Source organism: Aythya fuligula, chromosome 3 (assembly GCF_009819795.1).
Source record: "Aythya fuligula isolate bAytFul2 chromosome 3, bAytFul2.pri, whole genome shotgun sequence".
Lineage (NCBI taxonomy): Eukaryota > Metazoa > Chordata > Aves > Anseriformes > Anatidae > Aythya > Aythya fuligula.
Window position 1 is genome coordinate 71,102,390 of NC_045561.1, and position 21,242 is coordinate 71,123,631.

General features: G+C 46.8%; 1 protein-coding gene across 1 annotated transcript; it reads left to right on the plus strand.

Moving 5' to 3' along the window:
• Positions 1-754: 754 nt before the first annotated feature.
• GPR6 (G protein-coupled receptor 6) lies at positions 755-2,084 on the plus strand. Its single transcript, XM_032185049.1, has one exon. The coding sequence runs from the start codon at positions 771-773 to the stop codon at positions 1,755-1,757; it is 987 nt and encodes a 328-aa protein (XP_032040940.1). The 5' UTR covers positions 755-770; the 3' UTR covers positions 1,758-2,084.
• The last annotated feature ends 19,158 nt before the right edge of the window (positions 2,085-21,242 follow it).

A 21,242-nucleotide genomic window follows, 5' to 3' on the forward strand; every position in this document is an offset into this window, starting at 1 on the left:
CAGCTCACTTTCACTCCGAAAACAAAAGCTTCCGAGCTTTTTTTTGCACAAGAGCACCACCGACACCTTCTCTTCTCCTTTATTCTGCACACCTCGCCACCAGGGGACCGCTCCCGGCCCGGCGGAGCCCCGGTGCTGCCGGAGCGTGCCCGACCCGTTCTCTCCATCCCCCCGGAGCCCTCCCGCTCCCCCCTTTCTCTCCTCCCCGCCCCGCCTCTCCCTCCCCCGGCGGCCGCTTCCCCCGCCCCCTCGGGAGCCCGGCGGCGGTCCCGGTGTCTCGGGCCCTGCCCCCGGCGGCGGGCCGGCATTGACGTCAGCCCAAGGCTGCCCGGCCCGCCCCCGGCAAAGCCAAAGCCGAAGCCGCAGCGAGCGGGAGGGCAGGGGGAGGCGGCGGCCGGGACAGCGGCAAAGTTCGGGCAGCGCCCTGCAGCACCGCGGGCAGCGCCCATTGAACTCAACGGGGCCGGCGGTTTCAGCACCATGGACAGCGCCCATTGACCACAACGGGGGTAGGGGTTTCAGCACCACGGACAGCGCCCGTTCGGCACCGTGGACAGCGCCCATTGAACCCAACGGGGGCGGTCGGTTTCAGCACCATGGACAGCGCCCATTGACCCCAACGGGCCGCTCGGTTCCAGCACCCCGGGCAGCGCCGTCCATCCCCGCGGGCACCACAGCACTGAGGGGGGTGTCCCGCCCGGAATGCGAGCCCCCCCCCCCGCCGTGCTGCCGCTCGCTGCCCCTGCCCCGCACAGGCGGCCCCCGAGGAGATGGAGCCAGAGCCGGCCCTGAACGACAGCCTGGCGGCAGTCCCCTGGATGCCTGCCCGCGGAGGTAATGCCTCGCTGGAGCTGGCGTCGCGGCCCCCTGCGCCCGCTGCTATCAACCCCTGGGATGTGATGCTGTGCGTCTCCGGCACCGCCATCGCCTGCGAGAATGCCATCGTGGTGGCCATCATCTGTTACTCGCCCACCCTGCGCACCCCCATGTTCGTGCTCGTCGGGAGCCTGGCCACTGCTGACCTGCTGGCCGGGCTCGGCCTCATCCTCAACTTTGTTTTCCAGTACGTGATCCGCTCTGAGACCGTCAGCCTCCTCACGGTGGGCTTCCTCGTCGCCTCCTTCGCTGCCTCTGTGAGTAGCTTGCTGGCCATCACGGTCGATCGCTACCTCTCCCTCTACAACGCCCTTACCTACTACTCAGAGAGGACAGTGCTGTGCATCCACACCATGCTGGTGGGCACCTGGGGGGTGTCCCTCTGCCTGGGGCTGCTGCCGGTCCTGGGCTGGAACTGCCTCCACGACCGCTCTGTCTGCAGCGTTGTCAGACCCTTGACCAAGAGCAATGTGACTCTGCTGTCTGCCTCTTTCTTTCTCATTTTTATCATCATGCTCCATCTCTACATTGAAATCTGTAAAATAGTTTGCAGACATGCCCATCAGATAGCTCTTCAGCAACATTTCCTGACTGCATCGCACTATGTTGCTACCAAAAAGGGAGTGTCTACTCTTGCTATAATTCTCGGGACTTTTGGAGCAAGCTGGCTACCTTTTGCCATATACTGTGTGGTTGGGGATCCCGATTACCCTTCTGTGTACACTTATGCCACACTTCTACCTGCTACCTACAACTCCATGATCAATCCTATCATTTACGCCTACAGAAACCAAGAAATCCAGAGGTCCATGTGGGTTCTCTTCTGTGGCTGCTTTCAGTCTAAAGTGTCCTTTCGTTCCCGGTCCCCTAGCGATGTCTGAGTGACTTTTCTCTTTGTAGTACTGCACCAGGTGACAATCTACTTAGTGAATTATTACAGTGCCTGTTAAAACTTCAAACTATGTCGTGAAGTCATTGGAAACATGCTTAAATATTAGCACTTTATACAAGTTTGTATTTTCGAGAGTGTTCAGGGTATGGAATTTTCAGTTCTGTGAAAAAATGTGGTTGTATATTAATTTTCACATCACATTTGTAAGGTGAAGACATTCCGATACTGCTTAATTATAGCACCTTATTTCTAGCTGCTGACCTGCCAAAACAGTGTTGCCTTTCTGAAGGGCAGAGAGAAAGAAAGTTGGGTTTTGTGTCGTATTAGTATGTGTGTGTGTGTTGGGGGAGAGGGGGTGTATGTATGTATGTGTGTAACAATACATTGCTGCACAATGTTGATAAATTATAACATTTTGTACACAAATAAAAGCATTTAAGATGTAAAAATGTTGTGTGTTCATATGATTTTAGAAATGAGAGAGCTTGAAAATTTTCTGTTTAAGTAAAGTCCTTTTGTTTACTTTTGAAAGTTTACCAGGTAATTCCACCTAAAGAGATCATCATTTACTATGGAGATGAAATATTGCACCAAGAAAGGAACCTTTCTGTTTGATTGTTTGTTTATTCTCTTCTTTTTCTCTGGCAAATAGAGAGCAAAGAAGAGAACAAACTCCTTTCTATTCTCCAGTGAACAAAGAAACAAAAAGCCCAGGCAAATAGGCTGCTAATTACAATAATTCTCCAGGTTTCCAGTAGCTTTCTTCTCCAAGTTGTAAGTTAGAGCATTATGATAATGCCATTTTAAAAAGTTATTAAACTGTGGGGAAAAATCAAACTCTAATCTGTGCTCTTTTTTTCTTCTTATAACCTAACATTACAGGGAGGGGGTAAAAGAAATAAAGGCAACATCTCCTTTCCTAAAAGCCTGTACAATGCCATAATAAATTGACTTTTCTTATCACCCACAGTTCTGTGGATAACATGAATTGTTCCACCCCCTCCTTTTTTTTTTTTTTTTTTTTTTTTTTTTTTTGATTGTGTGCTGCAGAAAAATCATTTAAGTGCATCTTTGCTGTCTCCCTGTCTCAGAGCAGTATGCAGTTTTCTGATAATCCCATAGCTAGCGGCTTCAAAGAGCCCATCAGAGGTCAATGCTGTTCAGATTTTGGAAACACTTCTTCACTCAGGTTCAAATTCACAGGCAACAGATTTGTTTAGAGCAATAACATGCACATATGATTTCAAAAGTGATGTCGCTGCTTTGCTGTTTATATATTTATATTTATATTCCATTTTTACTATTGTTATAGTATAGTTTGTCACTCATTCAAATTTGTATTCAAGGGCTAAAACAGATTAATCTTATGCGCATAGTGCTATATAAAGAGTTTGTTTTGATGTGTTTCCCAGCTAATGAGGGGGCACCACATCAGGCACTTGCCTGATGAAGCAGCCAGGGCCACAGAGAAGCTGTAAATCAGTAATACTGTTCTTACATGAAAATAGGTATTATGAAAAAAACAGTATAATTTCACTGATAATAGAAAGACATTTCATTTGAAGTGCGATCTGATTGGAAAACTATGTTCCAGACTCAGGTAGCTCCATTATTTTTATCAGTTCTAATAATCACAAATGTGACATTGGAATTGATAAATACATTCAGGCAAGTAATTCATCAGGGCACCCTTGTGGAGATGTTACAGATGTGATATAAAACAGATCTTATGACAGGTCAAACTGCTGATCAGATTAAGAATTTTAAAGTTGCTAGTGAGAATTTTTTCCCCTTCTTTAGGCCATCCAAAAGGGCAAGACCCCAGCCCCAGAATTTTTCATCTCATACATCTGAACCACTAGATAAAACAGAGCAAAGAATGACCACTAGCTCTGTGGTGAGGTGTCAAAGAGCATACCTAAATTCCTTTCCCTCTGCAAAATCAGGAAAATAGTGACCAAACTCTGGGCTGGAAGCAGATACTGATATTTGCTGTGCTTCTAGCAGTGCCCCAATGCCCCATGAGAATACCACTTGGTGTCAGCCAAAGATTTGCACTGGCAACTTGCACTGGTAACTTGGTGACCAAGTGATGGTGATGGTAGAAAACACTTGAGCCTTCATCCTGGTCCTGCTTGAGCAATTGGCACAGACTTGGCCAAAGATGCTCCATCATCCACATTAACTGCCGAGAGGTAAGACCAGCAAGTGCCTTAGACTGGTGAAATCTGGTAAATTTTTCTGGTAAAACTGGAAAATGTACCACCTGCTAGACTTTAGTTTCCTAAACCTTTGGAAAGAAAGAAAATGCCACTGGGGGAAGATTTCTTGTGTCTACTTTTAGATGCCAAAGTTAGGGAGACAGAATCTGCTAGACACCATCACCAATACCCACTTCTCTCTATTAATTTTATCAGGAGCTTATTTTCACCATAAATTCATTAGGTAGCTATAACTTGTGTGAAAATTAGTTATAGAGAATTTAGATGGATCGAATCCTATTTCAGTAATAAACCACTTAATGAGGAATGAGAAGGACTCAAAACCTTATATGAGGTATGTTGCCATTTTTTGTCCAACATATATTGGCTTTGTTCTCTGTTTTGTTTTGTTTTCTTTGCTTGTTTTCACTGTATGACCATGCTTTTACTTTAGCATTTCTCCCAATGATTTGCTGTGTCTACAAAACAAAGCTGAAGCACAACACTTTCAAGCCATTCTTCCCCTCTACCAGGAAGTGACTTCGTGTTCAGCAAGGTTAATCATTCATTTTGTTGGGACAATACAAATGTTCTTCTACACCTCATCTTCAGAAAGCTTTTGCTGACTCATAATTTCTGAAAAAGACTAATACAAAAGGGCAGAGAGTATTTTGGTGGTTTTGGGTTATCCCTCAGAGTGAAACTGACATCAACCTAGTTGCAGTAAAATATGGCCTTTCGTTTCCAAAGAGCATCCTGATCTGCAGGGATACCCGAGCAGAATAACAGAAAGCAGGCTACATGATCTCTGTCTCCTCACATTACAACTCACTTTAGAAAAAAAAGGACCTACAACCCCTGGTTGTATTCACAATTCCTGATAGAGCAAGTTCAGAAAGTTTGGATAGCATGGCACCTATAGTTTCCTTGCTGAGTTTTTTATTGAAAAGGAAAACATGAAACAGCAGATGCTTATTTGACAAAATGGTGTTACATTTGCAGTACCTGGATCCCAAACATCTCATGTCGTCAGACCAATGACACTTTTACCTTGGTCATGAAATGATTTTTGGAAGAAAAAAAAGAGAATTCCTGGAATCCCCATTGCCAGTCCACTGCAAAACACGTCCTCTTAATCCCCACACAGACCTGACAAGGAACCTGCGGCCCTTCTGCTGTCACTGCCTGTAACGCTGCTGAGGACAATCACATACTGTGTGTCTGATCTTGTATTTCCACAAGTCAATGGGCAATTTGGTCTGCACAAGGGCTGCACAATTGCAACAGTAATTGCCAATCTTTCCTTGGACATGTGGGCCCATGTGCTCACCATTTTTCAAGTTCTTACATCAGTGGAGCTGTCTTTCAGGGGAGAAAACATATGCCTAGTTAGGTGCAAGGATCAGGCCAATGTTTAATGATGATATATTATATGCAGCCTTAACTGGAAATGAAAATGAAATTTCCAGTGTTGACACAGTTAAAATTGTTTCTTTGTGGGTTTTTGTTTGTTTATTATATATGTGTATATATATATATAAAAGCAGATAACATCAACTTTCATCTAAAAGCTACTACTCTGCCCTCACTAGAAGCAGTGTTTTTATCTATTACACAAGAACGAAGATGATGACAGTATCTCATTAAAAACTTTCAATTTTGAGGCAGAAAGGTCTCAGCTCTGATTTTCATTATAATCGAATAGTTTATTACTAACCCTGAAAATCAGACAAGACTTGCAGTGCCTCTAAAGGCCAGATTCTGGAAACTTTACTCGTGTGAAGTGCCTCTCCCTGTGTCCAGCTCCATCACTGCAGTAGGAGTCATTAGAGAGAAAAGCACAGCTCCTGTGAGCAGGAACTGCTCAGGAGCTGGTCCGAAAGCAGCAAGCAGTGCTTGATTTTCTGTAGGGTTTCTGCTGCAGTCAGTGGTGTGACACCACCACGAGAATGGCTCCGCAGGCTGCTGTGTGTGAATCACTGTATATTAAAAAGCCAGCTGGATTCAAAATCACGGGTCAAACAAAAACCCTTTATTTAGCTAACCAAACAAAAGGACAAAACACTTTAAAACCTGAAAAGTGAGTATGTACATATTCTTATGAATGTAACGAACCACAGGTACTAAGTAACACACAGCACGGCAACAGAAGCTCTCATCTCCATTCTGCTGCTATAATTTTAAAAGGATAATTTTTTTTTATTTTTATTTTTTTTTTTACAAGAGGTACAAATAATTTGTGATAGTGCAGCTGCTCCTAAGCTCTTCAGCCATCTTTTGTGATATTCATTTGAAAAGAGGAGAAGAGGAGAAAAAACACCATGTTGTCTCCTTCCAGCTGCTTCACGGCACAACGGAGGGAAATCAGTGACTGAGCGGGTGCGCCTCAGCTCTGCAGGGAGGCGAAGCACACCAGGAGCACACCACAGTCCCAAAATCGCTTGGTTGCAGGGCTGATGCTCTGGGGGACAGACACTGAGTTGCAGAGTGTCTGCCCACTGCTGGTTCCTAGTCAGGGTGACACTAGTAGACACCTCCCTGGGAGCTGCTGTGGCAGGGAGAGCTGGAAGCTCAGGAATCAGCCCCTGGATTGCTGCATGGCAATGCCACGCAAAACTCCCCTGGGTGGAAATCCAGCTTGCATTCCAGTGCCCTTTCCATGTGCAAACTCTTTCCTCTGAACACACAACACTCTTTCCCAATGCTCCCAGGGGAAATATCCCCCCAGGGGCAGTTTCACTTACTGAGGGCAGCAACCCAGTATCGAAATAATCAAGCTGCTGCCACAGCGCCTGGGGAGCTGGAAGCACTAAGCCAGCAGTGACATTCGATGTGGCAGCCCGTCCAGCTGAGGCAGGTCTGCCTGCCCGTGTCAAAGGCTCTGCTGCAAAAACATTAAAAGAGGAAGGAGACGAAGCCGTGGTGTGGCCTCTGTGAGGGGCACACCAAAAGCTGTTGGAGAAGAGCTGCATGTGCTCCCTTCCAGAAGGGTGTTGGTGCTGCACAAGAGAAACAAGACCAAAAGTAGTCCTTCACCAAGGCATCTTTTGCGTTATCGTTAATGCTAGACACCTCGAGTGGACAACTGCAAGTGCAGGCAGATCCCTTGAGCTGCCCAACTTACCGTAGAGCCTTGAGGAGGAATAACACACATTTCACTCTGTCTTTGAGTGCAATCAAGTTAATATTTCAAGCCCAGACCTGGCAATGTTACCAGCAGCACAATATGCCTCGTCTATCCCCTCCTGCCTCTCTGTGCCCCTGTCACAAAGTGTGGGGCAGAACAGGGCCATTTCCCCCACCACCCAGCATAGCCCATCAGGGCTAGTCCATGCTCGTTTCACTTCTCCTTTAGGAACAGACATTTTTGTTTGTTTTCAAGCAAGAGAGTCTGTGTTTTTATGATGGATATTTATGTCTCAGGCAGGAACATTTGGTATCCAATCATGGCGTCTCTAACTCATGAAAAAGACAAAACCAATTAAAAAAAAAGGAACAAAATTTCAAATGTCTCAATGGAACACAAAGCAGGAGGTGTCCTCAGTGTCTTGGACACATTCAATCTATAGTTGTTGGTTTTTTCCATGTCTTTCCATGTGCTTTATCTCATCCACACTGATGGATTGCTGCTGTGCTGCTTGACATGACCCAAGCTCTGGTTCTTGGCTCCACGTCTCCAGAAAGCTGCATGTCGTAATGGGTATTTTTGTTATTGGAGCATTTCCTGGAGGTGTTTGCTTCCTGCAGAAGTGTGATCCAACATGAGCTTGCTTTTGACCTCACTCACAGCTGTGCAGGTCTTCATAATCTGGCTGATGGTCACGGCAGGAAAATATCTGGGAAAACGTCTGCCAATATTTGCGTGCACTTTGCTTCACGGCTTTTGCCCGTTGCTAGTGCACACAGGTATGAGAAGAGTTGTTGAGTGGAAACAGCAAATTTGAATGAGTGCTAGGGGAACTTTTTTCCGAGTTGAGCTTTCTCTCTTTATAGAGAGATCTCTTTATAGTTAAGCTGTATCCTTGTATTTCTTCATAAATATGTAAATAAGAGTCACAGTTATGCAATCAAGAAAAAGAAACAGTGCTAGGTAAATTGAGTTCCTGATTCTGAAAGTATCCACGTGTTTAGCTTCACTCAGAAGGGAAAGAGGATTATTCTTTTTCCTTGTTTTTTTTAATGTAAAATCTGTAGGACGGCAGCCCTGAGGGGCAGTTTTTTAAAGAGAAGTATCAGTGCTTAAAAGTGTGAAGAAGAGACTTAGGAGCAGAATTAGAAGAAGAAAGCACACACTTGCATTCCTAAAGGTGGGCTCCTCAGAAATCTTGCTTTCTGGCTGCAAGTACCAAGTATCAATTTCTTGCTCTGCACTTTTATCCTCCGAGCACTTTAGAGCTGGGCTGTCCCTCTGTGGGCTTGAGGGATGCTGGCAGCAGCCCAGGTGGTCCTGGGACCTGATGGGGCAGCTCAAGGGGAAGGAAAGAAAATCTGAACTAGGGGAGTATCTCCCCACTCTCTTCCTACTGCTCACTCTCTGTCTTTCGGCTCTTTTAAAACAACATTTATTCCTGGGAAGGAGTTTCTCCAAGTGGCCTGTTCATTGCTTGGTTGCTGGTTGCTTCAGTTTGATGCTGAATTGGAAGGGTGAGGTCCGTCAGGACAAGTTTGGAAAAAGCTTTTAAAAATTAACTTGAACTTTCTGTCCTTCTTGAGAAATGGCTCATCCTGTATGGACCAACTCTCATTTTCTCACTGACAGGGTGATGGCATGCAGGTGAATAATTACATTTAAAACTGAGGCAGAAGGAGAGGATCTGGAAGCATTCTCCAAAATGAAGATTGTTTGAATAAAGGTTGAGTCTTCTATAAAATGTAATTAGATCTATGACACTCTTTGAATGACAGATTTTTATTTTTTTTTAATCATCACCTTCAGTGACACGTTATCCTTTGCATCACAGTGAGATGTGATTGTATACCTGCAGGCAGATATAATTTGTCACTTCTAGTTGGTGTTGCTTTTTATAGAAAGAAGTGCATCTAGGTAATATCAGGATGTTGTCAAAAGAAGTTTCTTCTGTTGGAAATTGAATACAAGTGCATCAGTAAATACGGGGACGTTGCTGCTTCCCCAAAACAATCTCTGATTTTTGACATCATGCTAATTATTCTTAATGACCAGGAAGTTAGGTTTTCCTAAATGCTTATGATTTCTCCAAATAGTGGAATATTCTGTTAGATGTACTCATGCAGTGGCAAATAAGGAAAGTGGGAGACAAATAACTTAAGGTTTTCACCTTTCTGTACACTTGCTGTTCTATAAATGGCCTGTGGAAAATAATAGAATTGATTGAATTATGCTGCCAAAATAGACACTTCAGAAAGCCTTTTTGCAGGGAGAGATTTTGGGGACTAAATGTGATCAGTGAGCCAAGCACAAGCCCAAGACCTTGAGTGGCTCCTCAGCTTGACGTGGCTGAAGACGGACTCCTTTCTCCTTCCCCCCCCCCCAACCTGAGCTGCTCTTTGCAGTCACAGGCAGTCTCGTGGGAGACAGGTATGAGCAGAGCAACCTAGAGCACGAGGTCTCACTCATGCTGCTTGAATAGCAAGCCGTAAGGTAATCAGAGGCTGCCTATTTGTGAACTAGAACAGCTAATTGCATTATTTTCATCCAAAATGGAACTGGAGAAATTACCCAACTTTGCTGCAGTTGCTGTGTTGTCAAGCAGCATCAGTTCTGCAGGATCCCTCAGCCAGGAGACAATAGGAAAATACTGTAGGAAATTGTTTGTAGGAAATAAAGACCCAGCAGCTCTGTGAAGCATCATCTCCCTCCCACCTTATTTAGGTGAGTGCCCCCGCTGCCCACCTCTGCAGAAAGCCACCCCTACACTAGCAGCACGTGGCAGCTATTGTGCCAACAGAAACATCTCCAATTTTCTTCTTTCATGAGGTATTTTTAGAATTTAGGAAAGGTTCTGGCTCTGCCTTCGCAGTCATTAAAACTGGGATCTGTTGCCTAACCCGTGGGATGTCTGTTGTATCGGTAAAAGCTTCCTAATAATGCACTTCCATCCTGCCCTGCTTGGCCTAAACTGACCACTGGCTGCTTTGTCAGAAGCACGCTGAGTGTGCCTGATGCTTGGCGATGTCAGTGCAGCTTCTCTGTCATGCAGGCAGCAGAGGTCTCCTTCCACCAAACTGGTCTCTTACCCAGGTCACCTACCAAGCTACATGGCTGTGTTGGCACCTCTCCTGCCATCCCCTGGTGCCTCAGGTGGTGCTGGGCCAGGTCTGAGGTGGAAGGGATGGCCCTTCCCTTGACCAGAAGGCTGGAGTTCAGTTGCCAGCAGCCTCACAACCAGCTGATCATTCCTCTGTGCCCATCACAGGCCACGAGTGGGCAGCTCAGGGCTTTGGAGTGAGGCAGTGCTTGCTTTCATCCCTGCTAGTGACTGAGTGGCATCTTTGTTTTCCATGTTAAAGAAAGTCTCACAGTTTTGTCTCTAGCTGCTGCTTTTCTGTTTGTGCTATTTTATTAAGAAACAGCCATACCACATGCACAGCTCTGAGGGACCAAGCTACAGTGAGCAGCAGATCTCATAAGTACAGAATATCACTGGATGCTTCAAGACACAGAAAGGGTTTTGTCCTGCTGTGTGGAGCATCTCTAACAGGTGAGAGCTGGACACCTGCATGAAAGCCTGTGCTCTGTAATTCTTCTTTTCTTCAGGGGAGGAGATGACGGTGTGAGAAGAAGAGGTAACAATGAAACTTGCTTGGGAGCTAGCAAAAAATAAATAAATTAGAAAAGTCATTTTTCTCTTGGAGCAAGATATTTGCATAGGAAGCAGAGGTAGAATGCATTTCTGCATGTCTTCTTTTAGGGAAGATCCATGTGTGTCTGTTCCTCTTTCTCTCTCTTCTTCCTTTGACACCTCCCTTGGTCTTTACTTCTGCTGTTCTTTCCCTGAAAACACTGGGAAAATGTTGGGTTTCCTGCCCTTGGTGTGAACTGCCTTTGCTCAAACACATCTCCACCTTTCCTTTTTTTTGGATGGTGCTACTGCTTCTCTCGGAGGGGTTTCACTCGTGAGGAGGTGTGTGGATGTCACCTCAGAGGGAACTGCTCCCCCCAACTCTTCTGTTCCACTTCTGCCTTTGCTGCACCTGGAAAAAAACATAAATAAGAGGGATGCATGGGGTGATCTTGCAGAGGGAGAAGCAAACATATCTGGGTCTATCATAGCTGTGGGCTTTTTTGTCTGCTGGTACTAAGGAAAACCAGCATGTTATGTCCCTAAGGTCTTGGGCTCGGGACCTTGGGCATAAAAAACGATATCTCAGGTGGATGGAGAGTCCTACCCTGTCAGTGTTGTAGACTGACTCACAAGGCACTTCTCTGTGTTGGACATTACACCACTTATGGAGCCCATCATCTGCCTGATCTGTGTGTTTCAGGGTTGTGTGAGCTCCAGGGAAGCCCCAGGCCGTAGAGTCTTTCTGGTGGATGGGGAGGTGCAGGCAGGGCTGGCCAAGAGGACAGCCTAAGAGGGGGGCTGTCACCCAGCCTCATGCCAGCCTGCCCCACCTCTGGGATCACAGCCAGTGAGCCTGTCACATGGATAGGCAGCTCTCCAGCAGCTGTGGGTATGGGGGTGATGCCGTGGGTATCCTCACTCTTACACATTGTTTTGTAACCAGGATAACCCTAAAGTGCATGTTGTGCCGCTGGGCCTCCTGAAGGACAAAGTCAAGACCAGCTTTCAGGGTGTGATAGGCAGTGCAGTGCCCTGTGATTCATTTTCTCCAGGGAGGGGAAGGACAGGTTGATGCATGTGTGGTGATGAAGCTCCACTTCTTTCTACATTCATCTAAAAGCACACCACAAGCTGCTTTCCCACGTATCCAAGAAGTCGGCCAGACTTTGCTAGAGGTGAGCACTCTTCCCCTTCAGCAGTACTCCTGCTGATAGCTCCCTTTTCATGCGGACACACATGCCTGACCACTCAGGTCATGCACACCCCGAATCTGAGCAGGTTGTGTCACTCAGGGCTGCCCTCCTGAAAGAGACATCGGTGCCCAAGGCACACCAAGGTGAATCACCCTCAGAGAGGCTCCAGTCACGGTCTGCATTATTCTGACTTTCTTAATCAGAAACAGAGGCTGAGATATCCACATTTATCTCCTTAAATGTCTTGCCCCCAGGCAATAGAAATATCTTTTACGTGGTCTAAGTCAGCTTTTGCATCATCTTGCCTTTGCCCCATTCCCAAATACCCTACAATGGCACTTATGACTTCTTCTGTCCTGGCATCACCTCTGTTTTTGCTTCCATACAGAAGAAAAGTTGCTGTTCCTGCTTCCCGGGATTACTCTCAGAGGGCCTCACTTTAAAATTTATAGCCTTATATAAAGCCATCGCTACAATTTCTCGGCTGTTCCAGCACTCTGGGGTATCGATCGGCTGCGCTGCGCTCGGTGCCGTGGTTAACCTGCTCCATTCCCCCGCTTCACCCCGGCTGAAGGAGGCAGAAGGGCTGTTACTCAGCACAGTTTGCTGTCAAGCTGTGTTTCTTGAGAGCTACATACACACTTCATTCATCACATAAATATCAGCCTTCCTTCTGCAAGCTCCTGTGTGCTGGGACCCTGTAGTAGCCAAGTCTAAGTTTCAAAAAATGTTCATTTGTAGAGAGATATGGTGGAAACCTTTATGTGTTTTCTATTACTCTTCTGGTGTTAATTGCTAAAGTGCTTTTGCAAATAAAGTGCTTGGAGCTGGAGCAGACATCGTGACCACTGAATCTGCAGAACCTGAGAGCTTTGGGGGGGGGGGGCTTGTTTTTGTCTCTTCTGCCATCACTGAGCTGATTTTATTTTTTCTTTTCCCTTTGAAATCATGTTATGATGAAGTTACATGCTTCAGCTGTAAACTATCAGAGGCCAAGTACAATCCATACCTCTCCATTTGGATTTTTCCCCATTTTGCATGGATGTTAACTAGTTGCATGCTCAGGCCACGGTGTGGGTTCCTCAGCCCCTCACTGACACAACTAATCAAGGGAACAGCTATAAATATGACTACAGCTTTATGCAAGCATCCTTTGTAACTGCAATAAGGAAAGAAATTGTGACACCCCCCCAACTCTTCTACATTACCTCTCAGAGGTGTTGAGCCAGCATCACAAGCAAGCAAGGGAGGAGAACTTGGTCTGGGTAAAGATTCAGTAGCTCTTTGCAAAACTGCCTGTAAAATCCACAGTTTTACAGGCAGGTGGTCTCTGGGGTGCGCTGCCTGGGCGGGGGGATGTCCTGGGTCATGTTTCATGGGTCTTGGGCTTGGCCAGGGCGTGGTTTGGCTTCTTTGTAACTGCCTTGGGTGGTGGAGCTCATACAGCATCTACACACCAGAATGGAGTCTACACAAGCAGAATTGCCTATGGATAAGTATGGTGAGTTGTTTTTTTTGTTGTTGTTTGTTTGTTTGTTTGTTTTCCCCCAGAAACATTTCCTACAGGGTATCAGCATCTTCTTAATCAAGTACTGATCTCTGAGTTTGTGTGTGTATATATACACATCTTTTTTTAAATCAAGTTTTCTTTTGTTGGACTGCCTTGCATGCAAGCCCACTGCTAGGACAGAGTGCTACCAATCATCTATCACACCAGGAGGTGCTTTGTCACATTTCCTATTAACGATTGTACCCAGCTGAACTCCAGGCTCTTGTAGAGAAATGACCAAAGTCGTCTGAGGACAGCTGCGTCTGCAGCACTGCTGGTCAAGCTGAAGGGCTCTTCTTCTTGGAGACACCACGCAAGAAGACAAGGGAATAAACCACCTTTCCTCTTCAGCTAAAGCTGGGTTCGAAAGCTGGTGATGAACAGATAGGAAAAATGTCACAAGTAAAGTGATCTCTGTGGAGATGATCTGTATTTCAAGTTATCTACTACAGGTGGGAGGGAAGGGATTCTGAACCAACGTGGGCTCCTAGGAGCAGCCTGCAAGACACTGCTCACTGAACACTTCTTGTCTGAACACTTCCCATCAATACGGTGTGAGCGATTGCTTGTGGGACAGGGGAAAGGCCTCCAGCAAGCAGGGGATGATGCTGGCAAAAGCAGTGGGATGTGGAAGGAAATCTCCTTGAGATGCTCCGGTCTGATCATCTGTACGTGCTCTGTTCCAACCGGCATAGCACTATAGAGACTGCAAATTAAATCATAAATGATGAGGATAAACAAATGGGGTCAAATTCTAGTCCCTGTCGTTAGGACACTCCCATTAATTTTAATTAATGGTGATTGTAATGTAATGGTGTCTGGCAGCAGAATTAAGGTAGGCGTGCACGTGCATATGCACACAAGTCAGTGTCTGTAAACTCAGAGGACAGAGCTTGTGGTTTTGAGAGAAAGATCAGGGTGGGAGGGATTTTAAGAGATCATCTGGGTCCCTTTCTGCTCGGGTTATTTGGGGAACCTATGGAACCTAACAGAAGATAATGTCATCCCTCTGGGAAATTTTGGTAATGCTTTGCTGCAAGAAAACTGGGGTAAAGAGTCTTCATGAAGGTTGATCCCCCAAACTGGCAAACAACTCAGCTAACTTTCACAGCTGGAAAATACAGAGCAAATAAGGGAATCAATATGTAATAATGCAGCAGGTAACAAGCTGATGAGTGAGAAGCTGCGTGTGTTCATACGGGACAGATCACATCTGACAAAATCGATAGCTGTCTTTGTCAAAGCTATCGGCTTGATGAAGGCAGTAGGCATTTATCTAAATTATAGTAACTTTTGACAAGGAGCCTCACAGAAAATCTGTGGGGATGCAATCTGTTCAGATGCTCGTGTTACTGAGTTCAAATTAGTCAAACTGAGTTAGTTTAAAAAAAGCAAGTATTCAGTTTTCTGGAGCCCGAGGGACTCTGACAGGATGTGTTCTGAGTAAATGTTGTGGGACAGGTACTGGCTGATACCTATGGGGCTGTGCAACGCAAGGGACTGCAAGATCTCCCTTGCCTTACACGCTGTGTTACTGTGAATTTATTTAACCTTATGGGCTTTCACTGTCATCAACAAAGGCCTTGAATGACCTTGTGTTCACGGCAGTTCACAGATGTTTAGGTGCTGAGGATGAGATGTTCAAGCTCTTACAGCAGGAGCTGATCACCCCACGCAGAAACCAGACTCATTCTCTGCCCTAAATCACCGTTGAGTGGGAGCCTGTGTGTGGCATTAAAGCTGCGTGGCAGAGCAGTTCCACTGAGACAAGTGTCGCTTGGGTCTGCCTTTCCGAGCACACGTGAGCTCCATCCCATGGACAAAATGTGCAAAGCAATGCAAGAGATGAATGAAGGAAGAAACAGGGGAAGGCTTGTTCAGGAGGGTAGAAATGGTGTGAGGGACTTCATGGAGATGCTTGTTTCTGGGGCAGGATGCTGCAGGGAGTGCCTGCACACAGGTTGTTGCTACAGAAAAAGGAGATTTCTGCCTGGTGTGGCTGGATGCAAGGTTCACAGCACTGATTTTGCTGCAGGACTCAAAATATTGTGTCCACAGCAAAGAGTAGGTTGCTCATGTCTGTTGTACATGGCCCTGATCCGTGGCCAGGGCTGGAATAAGGGTTACGGACCTGACTCATGATCCTTCAGTTTTGGCAGTTCACATCTGTTCACAAACCTTTGCTGTGCATGCACCTGACTGCTGTGCCCACAAGCGCACATGGTGCGTGACCACCTTCCAAATAAAATGCAGTGCCTTTAGTGATATTTACTTCTCGTGTCTCTCTGTGAACATCAGGTTAATAAAGATGGTTAGCACAGTCATGTGCTTGGCAATGAGTTCATGTTGGTTTATGGCTGGCTCTTCATAGCTCTTCCTTGAAGAGAAGAGGAAGGGAGATTCTTACAGCATTTTCTTTTCATACTGTTATGATTAATCCTGTTAGGAAGGTATGCGGCATGGTAACATGCAGTTATCAGCAACAATAAAAATCTAATCCACAGACAAATAGTCAAAAGAAAACTAGCAATTTAATCAACATCATCAGCCTGATTTATTGCAGCCTGTAAAAGGACCATGTGTGCTTAAACAAGCTGAGGAAATCGCAGGCACTGATATCTCAATATCCGGCTGCTGATGAAGGTACAGCTTCCACTGTTTACCAGAAAAAGTTTACAGAAGAGGGACCAGGTATTTAATTTAATGGGAACCAGCAGGCTCTTTGTCTCCTCATTTGTGCAGTCACTGAAGGGTTTCCTTGTCCATGTTTGCACAGAGGCATCCCCAAGCCCCTGGCATGGGGCTGCACACAAGAGAGTGTGGGGTGGGAGAGGTGTGGGCCCAGTTCCCACTGGTGGTGAGGAGGAAAGGTTTGGACCCCGTCCTGCCCTCCCTGGGGTGGTGGGCTTCCATCAGGTCTTGTTCCTTGTATAACCTTGGGGGAGAAGGTGGCACACCCAACTCTCCACTAATGCACCCCCATCAGTCTGACTCACTGAAGCCATTGGGATGTGCTAATGGTTTTGTGGCACATCAGGGTCTTCATGTTCATGTGGTCACTGTTTCCTTCCTGTGAAGCTCTCTGCTCTGCTGGCATTCAATGCTCCATGAAGAGAAATGCCTCAGTGAGCCTGTGCCACGGATCAGGGTCTTCTCCTGGATGAGGGTTGGGGCTCAGCCTCCAAGTGTAAGGCATTGGGAGGTTTCTGTGTTGTCCTTGCCATCTGCCCTCTCCTTCCTGGGGCAGGAAAAGAAACTCAGTGACGTCCTGCTCCTCCTCTGCCCCACATGCATGTGAAAGACCCAGGGCTTTCCTGTTGTGCATATTTTCCCAGAAGGCGCATGTTGTTTCAGCCCAAGCAGGTCTTCCACACAGCTAAAATTCTCTTTTCAAGATAAAATAAGCAATATTTGTTTCTTTCACTTGCCTGTCCAGGCCCATATTTGGCATCTCTGCTGAGGCAAGCCAGTTCCTGGAGCCCCTGGAAAGGACAGGCCTTCCAGGTGGTGGGCCAGGCCCCTGGCTGCTCTCTGCTGTGGGACACGAGGTGGCAGAGAAGTAAGGACCTGCCCCAGGAGAAGGTTTAGAAGGTGCTTCGGGTCTGAGGGGCATGGAGAAGCACCCCAGCAACCCAAAAATGTGTCCCTGCAACAGCAAGTCCTGCCAAGGCTCCACCTTTGGCCTGAGGATGTGATGAATGGGTGCAGACCTGAGCAGCATTCACAGATGCCACCATGTCACCTGCTGGGTATAAGTGAAGCTGTATGAAAGATGATAGCAACCGATTAGGAATTACACCTTCTGTAGGATCCCGATACAGTGAGGGCAAGGAAAATTTGTTTTTTAGGAGCATTTTCTGCAGGTAGGGCCCTGGGCTGGTCAACTGAAGCCCACAGAGGGATTGAAGCCTACAGAGAGAATGAAGCCTCCCCAACTCACTCTGCTGCCTCCTATAAAGAAAAGCAGGGCAGAGGTTTTGCTACAGGAACCAGCCCAGCCCTATATTCCCGGGCTGCATCCTGTCCCAGCCTGTGCTGTGTCAGGTACAGGGCCGGGGAGGGAGCCTTACCATGTCCCCACGGGGAGGCTGCCAGCCCCGTCCCCTTGAGCATCACCGTGGGTGATATCAGCACCACAGGAGCCCTCTCCGTGGGGCTGCCTGTCCTCGCTGGAGACTGTGGGGACAGAGCTTGGGGTGGTCCTGGACCTCACAGGCCCCATGGGGGGAAAAGGTGCTGCCTGGTGAGCCCCCGGGGGTGCTGCTCCAGCTGCTGCAGGTGGTTTTGTGCCTCTTGTTTGTGAAAAGGAAAAGAAGGAAAGGGAAAAGGAAAGGGAAAGGGAAAAGGAAAAGGAAAAGGAAAAGGAAAAGGAAAAGGAAAAGGAAAAGGAAAAGGAAAAGGAAAGGAAAAGGAAAAGGAAAAGGAAAAGGAAAAGAAAAAGAAAAAGAAAAAGAAAAAGAAAAAGAAAAAGAAAAAGAAAAAGAAAAAGAAAAAGAAAAAGAAAAAGAAAAAGAAAAAGAAAAAGAAAAAGAAAAAGAAAAAGAAAAAGAAAACTGCCAGACAGCAGGCAGTGGCAGCCGCCGGCAGGGCGATGCTGCCCCCTCACGGGCCATGGCCCTGCTCAGCCCCCTGGCCTCGGCTTTTTTTTTTTAATATATTTGATATATTTTTTATTTTTTATTTTCCACAGGTTTACCAAGCAAACAGTGGGAGATGGAAGAATTAAAGCCGTAAGTAATCTGCATATGAGCAGTCATTACCGTGAATCAAAACCTCCTTCATTTGGGCTGGTTATGGTTTCCCCGACAATGCCCTGCTCTGCGCTGACAATGCCAGGCGGTGCTCACTTTCACCAGGACGGTAAATAATTTCCTGCTGTGAATACAGCACTGTACCAAGCAGTTTAGTGACTGCATAAATCCAGCTAATGAAGCTGGAGTAGAAAGAGAGGACTGCTGGAGCGAAGCACCTCCAGGGTGCTGGAGGGGACGAAGCTCTCCCTGCCTGCTCCCACCGAGCCCCAATTCCCCTGTGGGTGTAACAGGGTGCTTGGGGCTCCGTGCACAGCCCAGAGATGGGATGATGGCCACCTGTGGCTGCAGCCACACAAACCCCTACCAAATGGGGCAGGGCTGTGGGCCCTATATGCCCCAAAACGCCTCCTTGCTGCGGAGAGCATGATGGTGATGCAAATGGGGCCGGCAGGGTCCTCCAGAGACCATCACATCCTGGGATTTTGCAAGCTGTGGAGCTGTGGCATCTCAGTGAAAGGCTGCAAAAAGCAAAGAGGCAGCCAAACCTGGCCTGAAAATACTCAGGCTTTAGGATTGTAACCCTGCTGCATTTGCCCAGCCTTTGAACTGCTTTTGTTTAGGTCAGGGATCTTGGGGGGCATTATTTCTGGCTAGTTGGGAAGTGCAAAAGCAAGGTGTAGCAATGCAGTACCAGGGGAGGCTGTGAGCTCAAAGGGAGCAATGTGGGGAGCCCAGAGGAGCCCTGTTCTGGTACTTTAAAATTGTGATGGAGAAAATGGCTCACAAAGGAGTGAAAGTGGCTGAAATACAGTATAAAATCACTCGAAGGGAGATTTTGGGAAGTTTTTCTTTTAGCGATACTGCTACGAAGAAGTAACTTGGTTCCAGCGATAACAAACACCGGGGCTGCTGAGCTTGTGTAAGTGACATGCTAAAAGGACAACACCATGTGTCTCTGTCACCTGCCAACGCACGGATGAGGGTGTGAAGCACAGTAAAAGCCGCCCAGAAGATAGCACTCTAACATAGCACATGAGGACACCGGTGTAAGGCAGACGTGGGAACAGACTGGAAGAGGTGGCACAGCTGAATGTTCAGGCAGGCCACATGCCCATGGCTCCATCTCACCTTGCAGAAGAAGCCCTTGGGCTTTCCGTGTGCCCCCACCCCATAGCAGCACCCTGGGATGGTCCCGTCCTCACTGAGCCTGCCAGGGCTGCATGGTGGCTGCACGAAACTGCGGGGACATTTCAAGCTTCCTTACTGATTTTGAAGTTTTAACTCAAGGGAGACAGCTGGAAAGAGCAGGCAATAAGTGAGGGGGTGGGAAATGGAAACAACATGTCTGTAGGGGGCCCTCGGCTCCCGAAAGCGAAGCTATTTAGCTATCAAGGATAGAAATGAGAGAGGGGAATACTCAGCCCTGGTTGGCAGGAGATGCTTGAAGCCTGCTCACAGCACAGCCTGTTACAGACTGGTGGGACTGAGATGTGAGAGCCCGCTGCATGGCCCACGTTCCCATTTGCATCCTCGCAGCAGCCCGAGGGCTCACGGCCACCAGGCAGAACAAGCAGGGATGTGCTTCAGGGCTGGCAGCCACTTCCAAGCTGAGGTGGTCCCAGTGGGGCAGAGAACCCCAGTCGCAATGAAACCGGGGCCACAGGAGCCTGTTTGGGTGCTCCAGCCCCACAGCACCTTCAGAAGCCAGCCCAAATTACTCCTCAGGCAGGCACCGGTGTGTGTGAGCATCCACCTGAGTGCTGAGCAAAGTGCTCCTCTGCCACAGGCAGAGGGATGGTTTTATTGACTAAAGATCTTTTAAAAAACGCCTCCTGCTTGTTTAGCACCAATTTCATGGGAGATTACATAATCCCTTAATGATACCTCATATTTAAAGGCTGCTAGCAGTTCATGCTGTAATGCTAGGAAAGAACCAGAATTACGTCTCTTTGTCATTTTGGCTTCTTCAGTACTTGTTCCTGCCCATTTATCTATTTATTTTCAGTCTGGGAATGATGGCTGCTTCATTGTTACTACTTTACCTTTTGATAAAAACCCTAAATAACCACTTTCATAACTCCTTAGTCTTCAGTTCCAGTTCTGTTCCCCACTATTTGGCACTTCTTCTTTCAATGCTTTTATTTTGTTCTTTTTTTCCCCATTTTGCAGGAGAGGAAGGTCATTTTTGACAACCACAGACTACAGTTCAAGAAAGGTGTGAAGTTTAACAAAGGTTTCTCTTCACTTACATTGAACAACATTACCAAGGCATTATTTCCGTGGCAGACTTTTGAGTCTTCGATTTTAACCAACTGCTGTAAATGTACAGAAGTAAACAGCAGAATCTATAAACAATTCAATACAGGAGACTTGATTTAGTAGCTCACAAGACAAAGCAATCAATAATCTATTACGCAGCTAATCACTGGCATAAGAAGCCTTGTGGCCCTCTGAGCAGCGTTCCACCAAACGAGAAGGGCAGAGAGAAACCCCAGTGAGAGGGCTACATATCACGGGGGCTGCGAAAAGAAACCGGTCTGAGTAGGTCCATACATGCAAATACTCACATTCAACCCTCACCTCGCACTACTAGTGAATCACGCTATTGCTATCTGGAGACTAGTTGCTATGGCAGAGAGCTGTAGAGATGGCAGAAGGCCAAGAATCCCGTCTTTGAAATCTTGACGGAATTTAACTCTTGACTTTTCTCCGACAAGGTTCATTACTTTGTGCGACTCTGTCATATTAAATGAGTGCTTTGTCTGCCCTGGGTACCAGTTTGGAAGTGATACCATTAATCACCAGGACAGCAAAGCCGGTCAATAATAACCATTTGTCAATAAGGACTTCTTTTTATACCTTCAAGTCCATTACATGATAGCTGCCGTCATGTAAGGCTCCCCCCTGCAATCCCTCTGTGCTTTATGCTACAAATACACCCAGTCCACTTTTCTTGGGTGCACTCGGAGCATACCTACGGGACAGGTGTGACAGTGCAAGGAGAGCATCTGCC